This window comes from Panthera leo, chromosome B1, assembly GCF_018350215.1.
Source record: "Panthera leo isolate Ple1 chromosome B1, P.leo_Ple1_pat1.1, whole genome shotgun sequence".
NCBI lineage: Eukaryota > Metazoa > Chordata > Mammalia > Carnivora > Felidae > Panthera > Panthera leo.
The window spans coordinates 127255016-127276710 of NC_056682.1; the positions used below are offsets into that span (position 1 = coordinate 127255016).

At 35.1% G+C, this 21695-nt stretch overlaps 1 protein-coding gene across 2 annotated transcripts in view; it reads right to left on the reverse strand.

The window, feature by feature from the left end:
• GRID2 (glutamate ionotropic receptor delta type subunit 2) overlaps positions 1-21695 on the reverse strand; it is a 1444174-nt gene that overhangs the window by 285704 nt on the left and 1136775 nt on the right. For both annotated transcript variants that reach the window (XM_042935882.1, XM_042935881.1), the window contains one exon: positions 2758-3070. In XM_042935882.1, coding sequence (XP_042791816.1) covers positions 2758-3070 — 313 coding nt within the window. The remainder of the gene's footprint in view (positions 1-2757; positions 3071-21695) is intronic.

The window sequence follows — 21695 nt, forward strand, 5'->3', positions numbered from 1 at the left end:
GGTAAATAATTATGTGATCCTTATAGAAGTTATTGTATCTAAGAATTTCATAATTTTTAGCCATTTTAAATCTTGTAACAAAGCCATACGATGGGCACAACCAGTACGTTGCCTGCAAGAGGAACTCAAACTGTCATACAAGTTTGTGATCCCCAATCTGCATTGTAATATTCGTCTGTTTTATTGACTCTTTTTTCTCTTTTTGGAATGCTCTCTATGGAGAAATTAACTATCATGCTGTGAAAAAAACCAAACTATCCCATGAAGAGAGACCACAGAAGAAAACTGAAGCTACAAGCCCTCAGTCAACATCAGCCACCAGACATGAAAGTGAAATGCACAAGCCTACAGATGAGTTCATCTTCAGACTTTAAGTTGTCTAGTCGAGTCCTCAGACATCACTGAGTAAAGACAAGCCATCCTTTGCTGGAAGTCAAGCTACCCAGCCTGAATGGCAAAGCCCTGGCTGTGGACGGATTGGTGACTGCAAGGCGGTCCACCGACAGTGAAGCTTCTTGTCCTCCCGCTTTTAGGTAATTTGGCCTTAAAACTACCTGGGGTATTGTCTGTTGGGGAATTGCCCTCGGCAGGCCCCCTGGGAAAAGAGCCATTAGGGAAGAAAATAAGGTTCCGCAAGAAATTGTGCGGCCTTATGTTTGGCCCTTGCCATCCCCATGGAGACTCCTCTACTTACAGGAAGGATAGCCTCATGCATTTACCAGCAAAGGCGGCCAATGAAGGAGAGACATATGGATCCGAAAGCCCCACTCCGGTAACTAAGGAGTGTATCTATGGACACAGGTCACTCTGACCCCTCGGCCCACCTGTCCCCCAGGAGGCATTCCAGATGATGATTGAACCTAGTCGGTTAAAGCTACAGAATGGTTCATTGGTTCCTAGGTGCATTGTCTCTCTGAGAATGCATAAGGCGTGGGTTTCTAAGGCCCTCTTGGCCCCCTTCTTGGCACCTCGGACCCAGGCGAACCCTTTTGTTCTTTAAAACCACGAATGGTTCAGGGTCATGTCCCTGTAACTGTTCCACTTGAGATGTTGAGAGATAAATGGCCTTTCGTGAAAACAGCAAAGCAAATACTTTATAAATTATAGATAAACATAGATACATAATAAAAACAATAAAAGAAATTAATCAATAAGCAAAGGGCAGGAGGGAACGTTATGACAAAACAATCATGTTATTCCTTATTGAGGGATTATACAAAGGAACAATTTTAGAATTGGGTAATGTTAGAAAAACATAGATGACGTATGTTACAAGGAAATCACTAGCAAATATAATGCCATGTTTACTGCAATAAATCAGCCAGTTCAACACACTGCTGTTGTTTGTGTCCATTTTTATTTTAGTTTCTTATTTTAGCTTTTTATTTTAGTTTTTCATTTTTATTTTTGTTTTGTTTTATTTTCACTTTTTTGCCGATGCCATTCATCCTTCGGGAACCCCTGGACCTGCTGGAGCTGGACTCCGGCAATCCTTCCAATGTCTTGTCTAAACTTCTGACCCACAGAATTGGTAGAGGAACTTGTTATGTAGCTACAGTCACTGGAATATTACCTATAGCAAAGTTTATTGCTAAACCCAGCAAATATCTTTCAAGTCTTAATTTTACTTGATTTTTTGAAATATTTAACATAGTCAACCAAACCCTACATATTTAAATACTCTCTTTATTTTGTATGTATATCACTGCATACTATACACGGTACTTGGATCTTTCTCATCATTCCTTATCAGTTACCACGGAAAGCCCATCTACCCATTCCTTTCTTTAGGGCTCTGTCCACGGCCCTCTCTGGGCCAGTGGTCTCAATCAGGAGTATGCAGTTGAGAACAAATACTCAAATTTAATGGAAGATCTAATAGCAAGTGTGAATAAAAAATATGATGCTATTGACAGTTGTAAATATTAAGGCTAAAGTATCATGTATCTCCATTGTGACACATATTTCTCCTCTTCAATACATGTGACATGTGACAGGTTTGTAAGAAACTATCAATCCCCTAAGTATATTATTATTTCATTCTGTACAATGGCTGTAGTCTCAAATAAGGAGTTCAATAATTATTATTGTATTCTAAAATGGTAAGAGCCAAAGAATTAACTTGACAATTTTAAAGAGTAGGGTAAATTAAATATTGAATAACAAAACAAAGACATTCTTTACATTTCATTGTTACAATGAAATTGTAAGTTAAATCACTGGTAAAGATTATATATTAAGATGAAAAATAAAACAAAATTTCTTATCAGAATCTTAAATTAATCAAAGTTTTTCATTGTCAATGAATATTTTTAATACATTAAACAATGTCTCTGAACAAAGAACAAGTCCTAACGTGTCTTACATATGTAAATAATTAAACAGTATCTGGTCTGGTAGTAAGTTGTTTCATCCTCATAAGGCAATTTCTCAGAATGTCAGAGAAAGAAAAAAAAAAAATTAGGCGGGAAGGAAGCGGAATCTGATCTTGAGTTTCTTGTGAACCTTATCTCTGACATTCATTTCTGGCTTTGTTGATGAAATTGAATCTACATCAAAAGATAATGAACCATTTTTGCAGGACTCCTGCTGTGTTTGAGATCCTCTAGGAAAGATCTGGAAATGTTCTTTTCTGAGCATTGCTGTGAAGACCCTTTAGAACACTTATTGATGTCAGATACTGAACATTCTTAACTGATTCATGGCATTTGAAACATATCCTTTTTTCATACCAAAATGTTTTTTTATTCTCCTTACCTTGCTGTACAAAGGATCCGTAGACAAACCACATGGAGTTGTAGAGAGTAGTAGATGTCATTGATCCCATTTGTAATCGTGGGGGATTAAGCCAATTTAGGAGGTAGACCAGAAGACCCACCAGAAGAACAGTGCCAGCAATGCAAGCCCATAGAGAGAGATCAAATGGTGCGAGACAGGCAAACATATCCACTGTCTTTTCAGCCCTTCGAAGTAGTACTCCCACTGAGTAGTCCATGTAGCGTGTTGTAAAGTCCACCACATTCTCACGATCTGGGGTGATGGTTAAAGCAGAAATCCCTATGTCAGCTCTCTGAAAAATTGAAAAGAGAAAATAATAAATTAACAATGTGGAAAACAATTTGATTTGTGGTGCTTCAACTTGCCTGAAGGAAACGAAAATAGATGCCTCAGGCAACATCTTTAGTCTTTTTATATAAACGGAAAAACACTGCAGATATTTCTTAGAGGAGAACTCTGTATGAATTTTGCATTTCTTACTGCAAATCTTGCCCCACCAGAGTCAGATAAATGACCTTGTTCATATTATCAGTGCATGTGAAATCAATGAAGAATATTTCAAACAGATAACACCTGAAGGAAATTGTCTTCTTTTCTTGAGTCCTTTTTATCAAAGCCGTCATTAACACAGTAACAAAGGCAAAACATATTCTAAGGAATTCTTTCTGAGAAAATATTCCCAAGATATTTTTATTATGTTCTTAAGATGTAAATTATTGGATAACTTATTTAAAAAAAAAACCCTCAACATAGCATTTACTCTTGGTTTAGATTTCTCTGCATCAAAATTTATATTATTGATTTCTAAATGCATTACAGTCAGAACTTTCATATAGCACTGTTATAGTGTCATTTGCCAAAAGTCTCTACTATGATTTTATTGCACAAATCTCAGAAATGTCTTAACAAAAAATGAAAAATTAAGGAGACATAATTCTTCTCAGAGTAACAACTCTTCTTTTCAATGTGTATCTCCCTAGATTCTCAGTGATAGCATTAAAAATGGCAGTGCATGCTATTTTACTGATTTGAAGCACAGAGTAGAATTGTAGGGAGAGCACAGAACAAATGACATATTTAAATTCTATAATATGAGAACACATATTTAAATAACCAGAGGATGTATTTTGTTTGAAATAATGATCCATGGCTGTGATTAAAGCTGTGGAAAGCTCCTTCCAGACAAATAAAAATAATAGTAAATTGTGTGTTGAACATTTTTGCTATTATTTTTCTTCCTTACTTATTGTTTTATGAAGGAAGACAGAAACTGGTTTTATTGCTTTTGGACACCAAACAAAACAGAACAAAATAAAACAAACAAAACAAAAAAGAAACAAAAAAACATGTGAAGTAACATACCAAACGGAATGCTAAACTGGCTCAAATAAATCTAGTCTCTGAAGTAATAATGGCTTCAAAAATATTCTGCATATATTTAAGAATCATGTGCGTTTGTGTGTGTACATATATATGCACATATATGCATATGTTTATACATACATATCAGTCCATATATATTTGTTGCTAAGTCCAGTACTAAATATTTAAATACATTTTCTTATTTAATCCTTACAATATGAATATAATTCATGAATTATGTGTTTTCCCCTTGATTTCATACAGAAACTACAAGAATTGCATGACTTGTTTAGTTCTCATTGTTTATAAGTATAGAAGTCAATACTAAAGCTAGGTTTTTCTTACTCCAAATCAGAGCTCATAACCACTTACCTCATTGCAAAAATCCTTCATTTTCCAAATGATGCATATGGTAGGTGGTTAAGGTAACTGGTTTTAGGACAAGTTTTATCTTAACAGAGTCTCAAATTTTGTGGGTTTTTTTATTGTAGTATTTATATTGCAACAAGGCCATATTAGTATACACACCATGAGCTTATAATTATTAACAGAGAGATATTATACTTAATAACATATTTGAAAATAAACTTTCAGAGAAATAATTATTATTGCTTTCAGGCTCATTTTTATTTATTTATTTATTTATTTATTTATTTATTTATTTATTTATTTATTTTTAAGTAGGTGTCATACTCAGCATGGAGGCCAAGGTGGAGCCTGAACTCACACCCTGAGATCAAGACTGGAGCTGAGATCAAGAGGCGGATGCTTAAATGACTGAGCCACCCAAGTGCCCCTTATATATTTATTTTCTATAGCTAAATATTAGGAATTTGGTCTTTTCAGGTTGAAAAGCTAACCTGGATCCTTATTTCTCCAGTTCTCTCTTTTGTAAACTTCAGTTTATCTATTTGTGAAATGAATGTAACTATATTTAGTGTGACTACTGTGAGTGGACTCATATTATCTTAATCCTAATGGTAATAAACATGTCTCCAAGATTCAATTAGGCTTTCAGAAGTTGCCTTTAGTTTTTCAGGACATTACAGTACTATGGATCAGTAATCCAGCAATTGATGGACTACTGAGCTAATGCATTTTATGACTCAATCACAATCAGAATATTTCACCTATGGAAGAACTTACTGGCAACAAGTTGACTGACTATGTGTAAACTTTCATCAATATTTTTCTAATAATTCAATGTTAACATTTAAATGATCATGAATTGGAATAGTCACATACTAATTCTACTAATAGGTAAGTATCACGAAGTGAATTTGTATAATGGAGAAAAGATATTTAGGGAATAATGTGTGTTTTCTCTTTGGAAAAGGAAACTGATTATATTGTATATGCTAATGGATTTATTAAATATAATAATTACTTGTCATATTTCTACGGAGAACTAACTTCCTAGGTTCTGGTCCAATTTTAACACTTGGCTACTCTGTTTTCAAGGAGAAATTCCCAGTATTCCTGTGGAGGGCATTTCAGAATCATGTGATAAGCTTTTCAAACTGCACAAATACATTTATATACAGACACAATATAAACACATATACACACATTTTCTCATCCCTGAGATATGTATACACCTTTCTAAGAAAGTACTTCGTCCTATTCTACAGAATCACAATATTGAGCAGATAATTGTGCTTCATGAGTATGTGATAGTCCTTACTTGTATTAGAATTTTATTGGAGCAGGAAAAAAAAAAGCCAAGAACCACTGATTCAAAAAAGTTAACTTCTTGAATATCTCCAAACTACCAAAAATGATCAGAAACAAATGATCATTCCTATCCTCCCTCCCTGCCTCCTTCACTGTCTTCCTTCCTTTTCTTTTCCTCTTCTTTTTTTTTCACCTTCTCTCCCTCCCTTCCTTCCTTATCACTTATTTATCTAATTATTTACCTGTCTATGTATGCATATATGTCAATTCACTTTTCCAGTTTCTACATTTCAAATCTTTACTGTCATGAAATCTTTAATTTTCTCAGTAACCACCCCTCTCAACTCTTGAAAGATGACCTTAACTGCTATTTTATAAGGAACATAAAAGATATCAGATTAAAATTCAGGCTTATTTCTACCTTCTACCACTCAACATATATCCTGCACCCAGCCTATTCTATTTAACCTCTATTTACAATGAAAGAACTGTCTTCCTTCCAAAAACCAACCCACCATTAGTAAACTTATCAACCAATTCCCTCTTTCAGATATTTAAACTCCTGTCTTTTATGTATTAAACATCATCCTATCAACTAAATTTCCTACGAAAAGATTCTGTAACTCCTTTGCATTAAAATAAAAACAACAAAAAAAGAAAAGTCTGTCCTCCTCTCCTACGACTTCTGAATCCCAGTTATTACCTTTACTTCCTCTCTCTTTTTCCACAATTTTCTTTAAAGATTTGTCTCTATTTCCCAATCTCCTAGTAAGTCTGGGAAGATTCTTTTGTACCCATATTGCTAAGCACTCTATTATTCAAGGGACACAGCACTTCTTACGTTTTGCATTGCTGAGTCAAATGGATACAATTTAGTGCTCATCTGTTTAGGTTTCTTGACAACATTTGGTAATGATGACTGCTTTCTCCATCATAAGCACTCTTTTCCTTAGTTTTCATGACATGACATAAGCTTCTTTTTCATTTCTTTTTCAAGCTTATGTTGGCAATCCTCTGGACTTGGTCTTTATAGACTTTTCCCATTTGATCTTTCACCTAGGCAATCCCATTTATATACATTACTTCCATTGTCCCCATTCATACATCAGATTTACAAATTTATATTTCTAGATATAGATCTGAGGTCTGGAGTCCACAGTGATTTATGTAACTTCATAATTGATACTTCTATTAGAAGTGTCAAAAATACCTCAGATTTAACATGGCCAAGACCATACTCAGGCTGTTCAACTCTAACTAGTCTTCTCTCAGTGTCTCCTTCCTCAATGAATATCTTTTCACATAAGTCTTAAATCTTGGTGGTTTCATTATCTTTTCCAATCTTACACCTCCTGTCTTATCTGTAACTATTGATTCTACCTCCTGGCAATCCTAATATACATTCGTTTCTCTACTATTGTCAGTTCTCACCATTGCTTTTATGGGCTTATTAAGAGTCTATCTGAAATCTACCTTTTCTTTTTTCTTAATTTCCCTATTGCAGTAAAAGTAATCTTTCTGTTGAGCAAATCTATCTGTCCCTCACACAGCTTAAAGGTTTTCAATGCATTTGCATTGCTCTGAGGAAAAGGATTCAAATCTTTAACATAACCTATACATCTTTAGATAGATTATCCTCAACCTGCCTCAACATATATATATATATATATATATATATATATATATTGGGCTATTTTTCTTTCCGGCACTACTTCCTGATGCATGGTCTTTGTACATGTTATTTCCATTGAATGGATTGTCCTTCCTGAAAATTCTTCAAGTAAACTCATATTCATATTCATAAATCAGCTCAATTATCACTTCCTCGGGGAAGCTATCCATGACCCCCATGATTAGAATAATAATTCTTGTTATTTATACTACCAGAAGCCTATATCCCTCACTTTTCTAGCAGTTCTGACAGTTGTAATTTTACAAATATTTGTGTGATCCTTTGAATAATGTCTGACTTTTCTACTAGACTGCAAGCTCCATGACTAGTTTTTATTCTTGTTTTAAATTGACATATTCCTGGTATCTACCACCTTTGTTTGGCATAGATTCATGATCAATAAAAACTTGCTTCACATGTAAATAAAGATGGAACATTCACTGGATGCTTGTTATTCAATTCTTATAAATCTCTTCTATTCTTCAGCATTCCCAACAGAAAGAGATTTTTACGGAATAAAAACAAAATAGTAATATAAAAATTTGTGAAGTTTTATAGCAGTAATAAAAAATTTGTATCTTAATGAATAATTGCCTCAATAATTAAAATAAGGTTCTTGGTTTATTAATATGTTTCTATTTATGCTGTTTGTCATTAGCTAAGGTAATCAAGAGTCTACTATAGTAGGTTTAATATATTACAAAATATTAATGTATGTCAAATGTTTAATGAATAAGTGATTATTTAAATTTTAGTAAGAACTAACTCTAAAATTGGAATATAAAGAATTTTTTTCAAAATATTCTAATTACACAGTCTAAATGTTTTCATTGAAAGAAGATAAAAGATTTGTATTATTTCAAGTCATGAAAAGGAGATGGGTGGACATTACAAGGGGGCATGGCTAATAAGCCATACAATAATTGAATCTTAGAAGCATAAACTTAGAGAGCTTGGAAAACATTTGTTCTAAATTTAATCTGAAATAAATGGTCATGTCTCACAAATAATTATCTAATTTACGCTTGACCATAATGCTAGGGACATTATATTAGTAATAGTTACACATTTTTTTAATGCTTAGTATATATCTAGTGCCATGTCATATGTTCCAAGTACATTATTTTTTTAATATTACAAGTCCAATTGCATCTTTTCAAGATGAACAATTTATATTTGACATATTCCAATTAACACAAAGCTTTCATTATATAAGGAACTGATATCTGCTCCCCTATATATCTTCTATTAAGTGTCTTAACGTTGTCATCTATACATCACATTATAAATCTGAATAGATGTACCTAATCTTTCAAATACTTGAAAAGTACTATTTTATTCTCCAATTGGAAATAACTATTTTAACACTAAAAACAATTTGCTTTTACACTCTTCTCAAAATATGGTTTCCATATCCCTCAAAATACTGATCATTTTCTTACAAACATAATCTAATTAATCAATATTTCCTCAACTGATACGAATAATATAGTTTTTGAAAATAAAATTAAAGCTTGGATCATTTTTACTAGGTGAAGTACCACATTGCCTTAAACTAAACTTATGGTCAAACATATTTCTAAATGAAACACTATCAATCTAGAACTTCTCATAAGTCCTATGGAATTGATTTTGAACCAAATGTTGGATTTTATATTTGTCTATCATCAGTTTCATTCTTTGGTTCTTTGGTCTTTCACATCTATTGGAAACATTTTGAATTGTTACCTATCAATCACTATATCAACATTTTCTGCTAGCCTTGGTTCATTTGGATGTCTGAGAAGCAGGCTTTAATTCTTCACCCACATTGCTAGCAAGATATTGATAAAAAATACATGGGCAAATCCCAATCATTGCAATTTGCCTCTAAAGTTCTTCCAACTCTGATGGTAGCTCATTAGTTAATACTCCAAAATGTTTTTTTAATCACCCACAAGTATCCTTTATTATAGTGTAATCCAACAAGGCTTCTCTATATAGTTTTTAAGCACTTTGTAAAAGGCAGTATTAACTCAAAATGCATGTGTAACCAGATTTTCATTTTCCAATGATAGTTCATGGTATCAAAAACAAAAATGAACTGCTTACTTATTTTATCACCTATAACACATCAGATCAATAATCCATCCTGTAGTTTTTCAGAGAATAAAATCAAAGTCACTAGTCAAGCAGAACGGATTTTTTTTTTGTAATTTTAAATATGTCAGTCTCCAACTGTATAACATTCCCCTTTTTCATGTTTTGTACATATTATCCATAGTAACTCATAAGTCACCTCAGAAAATGCACTAATTGCCCTAGGATATCATTCATTTGAACCTAGAAATTTGAACTGATTAAAAGTACATACAATGAGCTTTAATTTCCTTGAGATTCTTTACCCCTTATATCTCCCACCTTAAGGATTTTTTTGCATAAAGTGGAAGGAAAATAGTTATTGAGGAGTTTTGGCACATATTTAACAAGTATTAGGTCTCTCTCTGCATATCCAACTTCTTAAACTGTACATTTCCTTCTCTTGCTCTTCAAAAGAATGGACTGATCATAGATTTTTAAAATTTCTTGACAGTCTGCTTAAGTATTATTTTATATTCTTTGGTGTTCAAATAGTGTTTTAGTGTAAAAATTCTAAGTTTGCTTGTGAGAAAGCAGATGTTAAAGAAATTCTAAAGGACGAAGAAAAGAAAGGTGATGAAAAGAAAGAAGAATGTTATCTTTCATCTTCAGCTAAAGATACATGACATGACTTTGGGTAAGTAGCCAAGCTTTCATCATTTGAAGATTACTCATCTGTACAATAAATGGATTATAACTGGTAATATAAGAGCCCTTTTAACTCTGAAATTTTAGTGCTAAAAATTATTTATTGAGACCTTATTATATAATTATTCTATGTTTGTTAATAGAGGAATATATGTGTTTTGGTTCTAAAGACTTTAAAGTTTCGAGGAGAAGATAGCTGCATAGAAGGACGCTGGGCTCACCGCGTCCTGCTGATCACTTAGATTCCACCTACACCTGCCTAAATAACCCAGAAAACCGCCAGAAGACTAGCAGAATGGAGTCTCCGGGACCAAGCGCAGATGAGAGGCCCACGGAAGAGGGTAGGAAGGGCAGCGAGGCAGTGCGCGCTCCATAGACTGGCAGGAGGGAGCAGGGGCGGAGGGGTGGCCCGCAGGCCAAGCAGAGACCCTGAGTCTGGCTTGCAAAAGCAGAGGGGCCGGACAGAGTGTGTTTCGACAGTGAGAAGGACTTAACATCTGGAAGGTTATAAGTTAACAGCTCTGCTTGGAGAGCAGGAAGGCTGGAGGACAACGGGAGGGAGAGTTGCTGAGCCCCGGGACGACAGAGCTCAGTTTGGCAGGGAACAAAGGCGCTCGCCAGTGCCATCTCCCTCGCCCATCCCCCACCCAAAATCCCAAAGGGAACCAGTTCCTGCCAGGGAACTTGCTTGTAGCTCACAAACACCAAATGCTGTGCTTCTGAGATCCACACCTCTGGCAGTGGGTCTGACTCCTTCCTGCTGCCACAGGGCCCCTCCTGAAGTGGATCACCTAAGGAGAAGTGAGCTAAGTCTGCCCCTCCTGCCCCCCTGCACCTTGCCTACCCACCCCAGCTAATACGCCAGATCCCCAGCACCACAAGCCTGGCAGTGTGCAAGTAGCCCACACGGGCCACGCCACCCCACAGTGAATCCCGCCCCTAGCAGAGGGGAAGAGAAGGCACACACCAGTCTGACAGTGGCCCCAGAGGTGGGCTGGGGGCAGACATCAGGTCTGACTGTGACTCCACCCACCAACACAAGTTATTCAAGACAGCACAGGGGAAGTGCCCGCAGTCCCGCACCACTCCAGTGACTATCCAAAATGACCAAACGGAAGAATTCCCCTCAGAAAAACGTCCAGGAAATAACAACAGTTAACGAACTGATCAAAACTGATTTAAACAATATAACAGAAAGTGAATTTAGAATAATAGTCATAAAATTAATCACTGGGCTTGAAAACAGTATAAAGGACAGCAGAGAATCTCTTGCTACAGACATCAAGGGACTAAGGAACAGCCAGGAGGAGCTAAAAAATGCTATCAACGAGTTGCAAAATAAAATGGAGACAACCACGGCTCGGATTGAAGAGGCAGAGGAGAGAATAGGTGAACTAGAAGATAAAATTATGGAAAAAGAAGAAGCTGAGAAAAAGAGAGATAAAAAAAAATCCAGAGGTAGGAGGGGAAAATTAGAGAACTAAGTGATGCACTAAAGAGAAATAATCGACGCATAATTGGTATTCCAGAGGAGGAAGAGAGAGGGAAAGGTGCTGAAGGTGTACTTTAAGAAATAATAGCTGAGAACTTCCCTGACCTGGGGAAGGAAAAAGGCATTGAAATCCAAGAGGCACAGAGAACTCCCTTCAGACGTAACTGGAATTGATCTTCTGCACGACATATCATAGTGAAACTGGCAAAATACAAGGATAAAGAGAAAATTGTGAAAGCAGCAAGGGATAAACATGCTCTAACATATAAAGGGAGACCTATAAGACTCGTGACTGATCTCTCTTCTGAAACTTGGCAGGCCAGAAAGGAATGGCAGGAGATCTTCAATGTGATGAACAGGAAAACTATGCAGCCGAGAATCCTTTATCCAGCAAGTTTGTCATTTAGAATAGGAGAGATAAAGGTCTTCCTAAACAAACAAAAACTGAAGGAATTCATCACCATTAAACCAGCCCTACAAGAGATCCTAAGGGCGATCCTGTGAGACAAAGTACCAGAGACATCGCTACAAGCATGAAACCTACGGACATCACAATGACTCTAAACCCATATCTTTCTATAATAACACTGAATGTAAATGGACTAAATGCGCCAACCAAAAGATATATGGTATCAGAATGGATAAAAAAACAAGACCCATCTATTTGCTGTCTACAAGAGACTCATTTTAGACCTGAGGACACCTTCAGATTGAGAGTGAGGGGATGGAGAACTATTTATCATGCCACTGGAAGTCAAAAGAAAGCTGGATTAGCCATACTTATATCAGACAAACTAGACTTTAAATTAAAGGCTGTGACAAGAGATGAAGAAGGGCATTATATAATAATCACAGGGTCTATCCATCAGGAAGAGCTAACAATTATAAATGTCTATGCGCCGACTACGGGAGCCCCCAAATATATAAAACAATTACTTACAAACATAAGCAACCTTATTGATAAGAATGTGGTAATTGCAGGGGACTTTAACACTCCACTTACAGAAATGGATAGATCATCTAGACACACGGTCAATAAAGAAACAAGGGCCCTGAATTATACATTGGATCAGATGGACTTGACAGATATATTTAGAACTCTGCATCCCAAAGCAACAGAATATACTTTCTTCTTGAGTGCACATGGAACATTCTCCAAGATAGATCACATACTGGGTCACAAAACAGCCCTTCATAAGTATACAAGAATTGAGATCATACCATGCATACTTTCAGACCACAATGCTATGAAGCTTGAAATCAACCACAGGAAGAAGTCTGGAAAACCTCCAAAAGCATGGAGGTTAAAGAACACCCTAATAAAGAATGAATGGGTCAACCAGGCAATTAGAGAAGAAATTAAAAAATATATGGAAACAAACGAAAATGAAAATACAACAATCCAAACGCTTTGGGATACAGCGAAGGCAGTCCTCAGAGGAAAATACATTGCAATCCAGGCCTATCTCAAGAAACAAGAAAAATCCCAAATACAAAATCTAACAGCACACTTAAAGGAAACAGAAGCAGAACAGCAAAGACAGCCTAAACCCAGCAGAAGAAGAGAAATAATAAAGATCAGAGCAGAAATAAACAATATAGAATCTAAAAAAAACTGTAGAGCAGATCAATGAAACCAAGAGTTGGTTTTTTGAAAAAATAAACAAAATTGATAAACCTCTAGCCAGGCTTCTCAAAAAGAAAAGGGAGATGACCCAAATAGATAAAATCATGAATGAAAATGGAATGATTACAACCAATCCCTCAGAGATACAAGCAATTATCAGGGAATACTATGAAAAATTATATGCCAACAAACTGGACATGTGGAAGAAATGGACAAATTCCTAAACACCCACACGCTTCCAAAACTCAATCAGGAGGAAATAGAAAGCTTGAACAGACCCATAACCAGCGAAGAAATTGAATCAGTCATCAAAAATCTCCCAACAAATAAGAGTCCAGGACCAGATGGCTTCCCAGGGGACTTCTACCAGATGTTTAAAGCAGAAATAATACCTATCCTTCTTAAGCTATTCCAAAAAATAGAAAGGGAAGGAAAACTTCCAGACTCATTCTATGAAGCCAGTATTACTTTGATTCCTAAACCAGACAGAGACCCAGTAAAAAAGAGAACTACAGGCCAATATCCCTGATGAATGTGGATGCAAAAATTCTCAATAAGATACTAGCAAATCAAATTCAACAGCATATAAAAAGAATTATTCACCGTGATCAAGTGGGATTCATTCCTGGGAGGCAGGCCTGGTTCAACATTCGCAAATCAATCAACGTGATACATCACATTAATAAAAGAAAAGATAAGAACCATATGATCCTGTCAATCGATGCAGAAAAGGCATTTGACAAAATTCAGCTACCTTTCTTAATAAAAACCCTCGAGAAAGTTGGGATAGAAGGAATATACTTAAAGATCATAAAAGCCATTTATGAAAAGCCCACAGCTAACATCATCCTCAGTGAGGAAAAACTGAGAGCTTTTTCCCTGAGATCAGGAACACGACAGGGATGTCCACTCTCATCGCTGTTGTTTAACATAGTGTTGGAAGTTCTAGCATCAGCAATCAGACAACAAAAGGAAATCAAAGGCATCAAAATTGGCAAAGATGAAGTCAAGCTTTCACTTTTTGCAGATGATGTGATATTATACTTGGAAAATCCAATAGACTCCACCAAAAGTCTGCTAGAACTGATACATGAATTCAGCAAAGTTGCAGGATACAAAATCAATGTACAGAAATCAGTTGTATTCTTATACACTAACAATGAAGCAACAGAAAGACAAATAAAGAAACTGATCCCATTCACAATTGCACCAAGAAGCATAAAATACCTAGGAATAAATCTAACCAAAGATGTAAAAGATCTGTATGCTGAAAACTATAGAAAGCTTATGAAGGAAATTGAAGAAGATATAAAGAAATGGAAAGACATTCCATGTTCATGGATTGGAAGAATAAATATTGTCAAAATGTCAATAGTACCCAAAGCTATCTACACATTCAATGCAATCCCAATCAAAATTGCACCAGCATTCTTCTCGAAACTAGAACAAGCAATCCTAAAATTCATATGGAACCACAAAAGGCCCCGAATAGCCCAAGTAATTTTGAAGAAGAAGACCAAAGCAGGAGGCATCACAATCCCAGACTTTAGCCTCTACTACAAAACTGTCATCCTCAAGACAGCATGGTATTGGCACAAAAACAGACACATAGACCAATGGAATAGAATAGAAACCCCAGAACGAGACCCACAAATGTATGGCCAACTCATCTTTGGCAAAGCAGGAAAGAATATCCAATGGAAAAAAGACAGTCTCTTTAACAAATGGTGCTGGGAGAACTGGACAGCAACATGCAGAAGATTGAAACTAGACCACTTTCTCACACCGTTCACAAAAATAAACTCAAAATGGATAAAGGACCTGAATGTGAGACAGGAAACCATCAAAACCCTAGAGGAGAAAGCAGGAAATGACCTCTCTGACCTCAGCCGTAGCAATCTCTTACTCGGCACATTCCCAAAGGCAAGGGAATTAAAAGCAAAAATGAATTACTGGGACCTTATGAAGATAAAAAGCTTCTGCACAGCAAAGGAAACAACCAACAAAACTAAAAGGCAACCAACGGAAGGGGAAAAGATATTTGCAAATGACATATCAGACAAAGGGCTAGTATCCAAAATCTATAAAGAGCTCACCAAACTCCACACCTGAAAAACAAATAACCCAGTGAAGAAATGGGCAGAAAACATGAATAGACACTTCTCTAAAGAAGACATCCGGATGGCCAACAGGCACATGAAAAGATGTTCAACGTCGCTCCTCATCAGGGAAATACAAATCAAAACCACACTCAGATATCACCTCACGCCAGTCAGAGTGGCCAAAATGAACAAATCAGGAGACTATAGATGCTGGAGAGGATGTGGAGAAACGGGAACCCTCTTGCACTGTTGGTGGGAATGCAAATTGGTGCAGCCACTCTGGAAAACAGTGTGGAGTTTCCTCAAAAATTTAAAAATAGACCTACCCTATGACCCAGCAATAGCACTGCTAGGAATTTACCCAAGGGATACAGGAGTACTGATGCATAGGGGCACTTGTACCCCAATGTTTATAGCAGCACTCTCAACAATAGCCAAATTATGGAAAGAGCCTAAATGTCCATCAACTGATGAATGGATAAAGAAATTGTGGTTTATATACACAATGGAGTACTATGTGGCAATGAGAAAGAATGAAATATGGCCCTTTGTAGCAACGTGGATGGAACTGGAGAGTGTGATGCTAAGTGAAATAAGCCATACAGAGAAAGACAGATACCATATGTTTTCACTCTTATGTGGATCCTGAGAAACTTAACAGAAACCCATGGGGGAGGGGAAGGAAAAAAAAAAAAAAAAGAGGTTAGAGTGGGAGAGAGCCAAAGCATAAGAGACTCTTAAAAACTAAGAACAAACTGCGGGTTGATGGGGGTGGGAGGGAGGGGAGGGTGGGTGATGGGTATTGAGGAGGGCACCTTTTGGGATGAGCACTGGGTGTTGTATGGAAACCAATTTGACAATAAATTTCATACTTTGAAAAAAAAAAGACTTTAAAGTTTCAATAGACCTCTCCAGGTAAATAAAGTATATAAGTTATTACTATCAATAGGAGAAACCAAAGCAGAAGTACTGGGGAAAAGAAAAATAGCTAAATTGTCAAATTAATAAAAAATTATTATTTTTTCAATGTCAAGATTTTATGTATTTCTTTGAAAGAAACAGATATATTTTAATATGTCACTGTTGTAGATTAGTATTTCAGTTTCTTACCAACACATAACAAAAATTAATTATTTTTCAAATACACCACTGGAAATGATTAAATCTCCACGTAGACCAATGAAATTGTTGTTAAACTGACTTTTATTCTGAAATTAAGATCATACTTAATAATTCTAGAAAATGTTTAAAGGACAAAAAGTTATAAAGAAGACATTTAAATCTAATAAGACAACCACACTTAATGTTTTCATATCTTTACTTTTACACTTTTATACAAGTATTTGTGAACTCATGGAAAGAACGGTATTAATTTGATTATAGCTTAGCACCTGATAAAGCAACTAATAATCCGATTAACATAAGTACTAAGGAGATTTTACTTACTACTATCACTACTACTTAATATTTACATAGTGCCTGCTATGCCTAAATACTTTTCAATGATTAATTCAGTAAATCTTCACAAATACCCTGTGATCATGACCTGAGCTAAGACCAGGAGTTGATGCTTAACCAAGTGAACCATGCAGGGGTTCCTGTTTATTTTTCTTTTCTTTCTTTCATTTTTTTTTTTTTTGAAAAAAAATAAAATGCTTGTGTGAAATTTTTAATTTGATTTGGAGTTTTATGTCACAATTTCATTTTTCTTTGTAGTTGTCTATGTGAGAAAAACTTTGATAAGCCAATTGATAAACCAAAGTATTGAGTCATACTTTGAGTAGTTTTGAATAGAATCTGTCCAATTACTTTTATATTCCTAGATAATTTGTAAACAAGGTTCTTAGTTCAATAGAACTTCTTTCTGTCATTGTAGTAGCATACGGCTTCTTTAATGGGAGGTTTTTTTTTGTTTTTGTTTTTAAGAGGGGGTTTTAGAGGGGGTTTCTGTTTAGTTTCTACAGGATTCTTAATTTTCCTCATTTACTACCCTCACTTCACCTTCATTAAAACATCTGCAAAGAGCACGTGTCTTCTCTATTTTCGCTTCTCCTCCAGAAGTAATGATTCCCTGAGGTTATTGCTGTGGCACACTTACCACTTAGTCCCTTCCCCTTAGCTAGTGCTGCAGTTTACCAAGTTCCAGGTTTCTGTTCCACACATTAACACTTGCTAAGTTAAATTTTCTCTTTCTGAGGGTTAAGGAGCTGCTTCATGCATAATCTCTTTCATCTTTCTTATGGAGTCATTTAAGTCTTTCTTCTCCCTCTTCTCATAGATTTGTAATCTCAGTTGGGACTCCAACTGAGTCTGTTGGGATTTTCTGTTGGGATTTTCTATACTTATAGATAATTTGAAGAATATAGTGATCTCTGTGTGGGATTTTCTGTGGTCAGATGTGATTTTATTTGTATTTGTAGGTGATTTTATAATTTGGGGAATGAGGCATGGGAAGTCTCAAATGCATGTGGCTGCTCTTTCCCAATTTGATCTCAAATGACACTTATATTTTGGTCATTTTTTATGATCATTATATGCATTTTACCTGTTTTTATTAATAATCTAAAACAAGGAGTAATATAATTTCCTCATGTTAAATAATTACTCTATTTCTGAAATAAATCCTATTTGGTAATACTTGATTATATTTTAATTTGCTGATGGGTCAAATTTAAATGGATATATTTTAGGATTTTGGGATATATCCATATTCATAAGTGATACTTCATATTGTTTTCTTTTTTGTGTGGTATCATTGTTAGATTTTGGTTGGGGGGATATTCTAGCTTTATAAAAGTAATTGGATAACTTTTGTGAAATGTTTTAATCATTTGTCCTATTCTTTCCTGAAAGGAATGAAGAAAATAAGTAATAACCTTGATTAATTTGCTTATAAATAATTTTGGTATATTTGAAAAATAATTATAGTTGTTTTTTCTTGAGTCAATTTTAATTATGGGATGTTTCCTTGACAATAATTCATTTATTAAGATTTTTCAAATTAATTATTATAGAGTTGTGTTTATTATCTATCTAAACTTGTGAACATTTTCCTTATTTGATATACACTTTCTCTTTTTCAATGTAACTATTTATGCATCCCATTCTATTAACCCAGACTTGCCAGAAGTTTGTTTTTGTTTAGGTATTTTCAAAGAACTGAGATTTTTTTTCCCTTTACCAATTCTATATTTATAAATTTTAAATTATGAATTTTTACTTTATTATAACTTAAACTTTAGTAGTTTTCATTGGGGTTTTATTATTTTATTTATTGAGATGAATGCATGTTTCCTTATTTTACTTTAATAATTATAGGCCTTAAAAATTCACATTTTTTTTAAAGTTTCAAAAACAATTTTCTTGTAGTTCTTCATCTTTATTTTTTAAATAGAATGTATGTTTAGTTTTTATTTCTTCTTTTGCTCTAAAACTAGTTTAGGAGGGTTTGCTCTTTTTAATTTTTGTTCGCTTATTGTTAATTTTCAAGTGGTTTGAGATTTTATCTTGTAGTTGCTTAAAATACTTTTATTAATTTTAGTTTCATCATATTTTGAACAGGTAATTTGTTAAGTATTATTTATTTTATGTAGAAATTAAGGAGTTTCAGGGGGTACCTAATATATTATCATATTTTCTAATTTACCTATGAGCCCTCACTATCTGTAGGAAACAAATTTATCTAAGTAAACTTTATTAATTATACTATTTATATTGTATTTAATACTTTACAAATTTAGAAAAGTAAGTAATTTAGCCACAATTCAAAATTAGCAGATTCTATGCAAGAGTCCAAACTTGGCATTTTTGTAAAAATTGGAATATGTAGCAATACATTTTCATGGATCTGAGAGGCAGCTGCCCCTTTAGAAAGTGCAGGAAATTTCCAATTAACTTTAGCTCTCACCATGCAAGCACAGTGTATGCATATGCACTTATATCCAATTTCACTCATTTATCTTTGCCTGTTCTCTGTTAAGTATTTCAGTTTATAATCCTCCACTCTTTCTTGATGTTATTAACCTAACCTATCACCATGGCAGATTACAAAAACAACCAGAAAATTCTTCCCATTTCCATACACATGCCCTGTTGCCATGTGACCCTACAGCTCTTCCCACAAGGTGGTCCAGCCTATTTCCCTATCCTTTTGATCTGGGATTAGCCAGTGATGTGGCACTCAGTGGGAGAGAAGCATTATGATACAAGTAGAGCCTTGAAAGGTTTGCTCAATGGAGCTTGCCCTTTATCTTGCTGTGCTTGGAACCCTGGACCACCATGTGACTGAACACTAACTTGCCTGCTGGAGAACAAGAACCCACGCAGAGGATAACAGTGGTGCCACTGAGCCTCAACAGTGAGTAGACAGTCGAATGTTATGCTTTCGGTTGAGCTCACGGCTTGCTCTTAGCTGCACTCTGTACTCTTCCAAATTAGGGCAATTTATGGCATTTGTACAGAGTACCTGGAAAGCTAAAATTTCTTAGGACTGTGCTTTCCTGAAATCTGACAACTTCTGGTTGATGAGAGCCACCCTTCCTTAATTTACAGTAATGTATTTAATTTTCTTCTGTTATAGTTATTTGAACGTATCATTTGAAAATTTAAAAAGGGAGGTTGGATGCTTATATTTGCTTGAAAAAGTGAATAGGAGTCTCACAAATTGCCCCAAAGTTTATGACCATAGTTTGTAAAAATGTCTTCCAAACTCAGTAGACATATAGGAAGAGGAGCATCTTGGCAAGGCTCAAATATGAGAGGGTAGTGAATATTGTCAGCTAATTAGAAAGTTTTTTTCCCCAAGTTTTAGCTGTTAAAAATGTGGGAATAGGGATTTTCTAGCTTAGATTTCCAATAAAATATGTGAATTTGTCAGATAAGTTAAACCATATGAGTCCATTTAGCTCAACATGTAAACCGGCTCAATGTAAAAACAAAACACAACAGAAAAGCATATATATTACAGCACTGGCTAATAAGATTGGCATTGATACAATATAGAAAAGCAAACCTAAGAAGAAAAATAAATTTGAATATTAAATTGTAAAAGCAATATTACAAATACATTCTAGTTTTTAAAGGGAGAAAACATAAAACCTGCCTATTCTTTTCTAGTAGAAGAAATGCCCACAATATCACTGGCTGAAACATCATATAGAAGTTCTATAACTAACAGAACCAGGCTGATGAAGCTTCTAGTGTTAGGAATCAGACTAATTTTCTCTTGTTGCTCTGCTCTCCTTGGTACATAGCTTTCAACTCATGATTTAAGATGGTTGATCGAGCTCCAGCCATTCTACTGACATTTTAGTGAGGAGGAATGACGAGCATCAGAATAAAAAGAATCCTTGCTTTAAACAAAGCTTTGTATTATACTTCTATTTAATTTCCATTGGCTAGAACTTAGTCACACGATCACACTATCTCCAGAGAATAGCCAGGAAATATATATTATGGCCAGTCTGTATCTAGCTATAACTCAGGAGCTGTATTACTAAAAAAGAAGAGAATAGATATTTAAGGACAATTAGCAGTCTTTTCTACATTTCCTCATAGATAACCATTGTTTCAAGATTGATGTAAGTTCTTTAGACTCTTTTCTGTTTTTACATATTAATGTATATTTTCCCCCAAATTTAATATAATAATATAATCTTTGAGTAAAACACACACACACACACACACACACACACACACACACACACACCCCACATAGAACTAGTCAGTTTTTTTTTTAATTTTTTTTAATGTTTATTTATTTTTGAGACAGAGAGAGAGAGACAGAGCATGAACGGTGGAGGGTCAGAGAGAGAGGGAGACCCAGAATCTGAAACAGGCTCCAGGCTCTGAGCTGTTAGCACAGAGCCTGACGCGGGACTCAAACTCATGGACCACGAGATCATGACCTGAGCCGAAGTCGGACGCTTAACCAACTGAGCCACCCAGGTGCCCCAAGTCAGTTTTTTTTAAAGCTGCACAGAACTTTAAAGAACTATTTTTGTCACCTTTAAATTATCAGCACATAAAAGATGGTAGGCACGCAACAAGTGTTTACTGATTATGATGATATTCTGATTAATTCAATCATTCCCTTTTAATGATTTTTAGAAATCTTCCTTTTTCTTGCTATTATAATGAATAGATGTTTAATCTTACAACTTAGTGCATATTCAATTGAAAAATATTTCTTGGAGCTTGCCACACTGATATTTCTAGAAATGA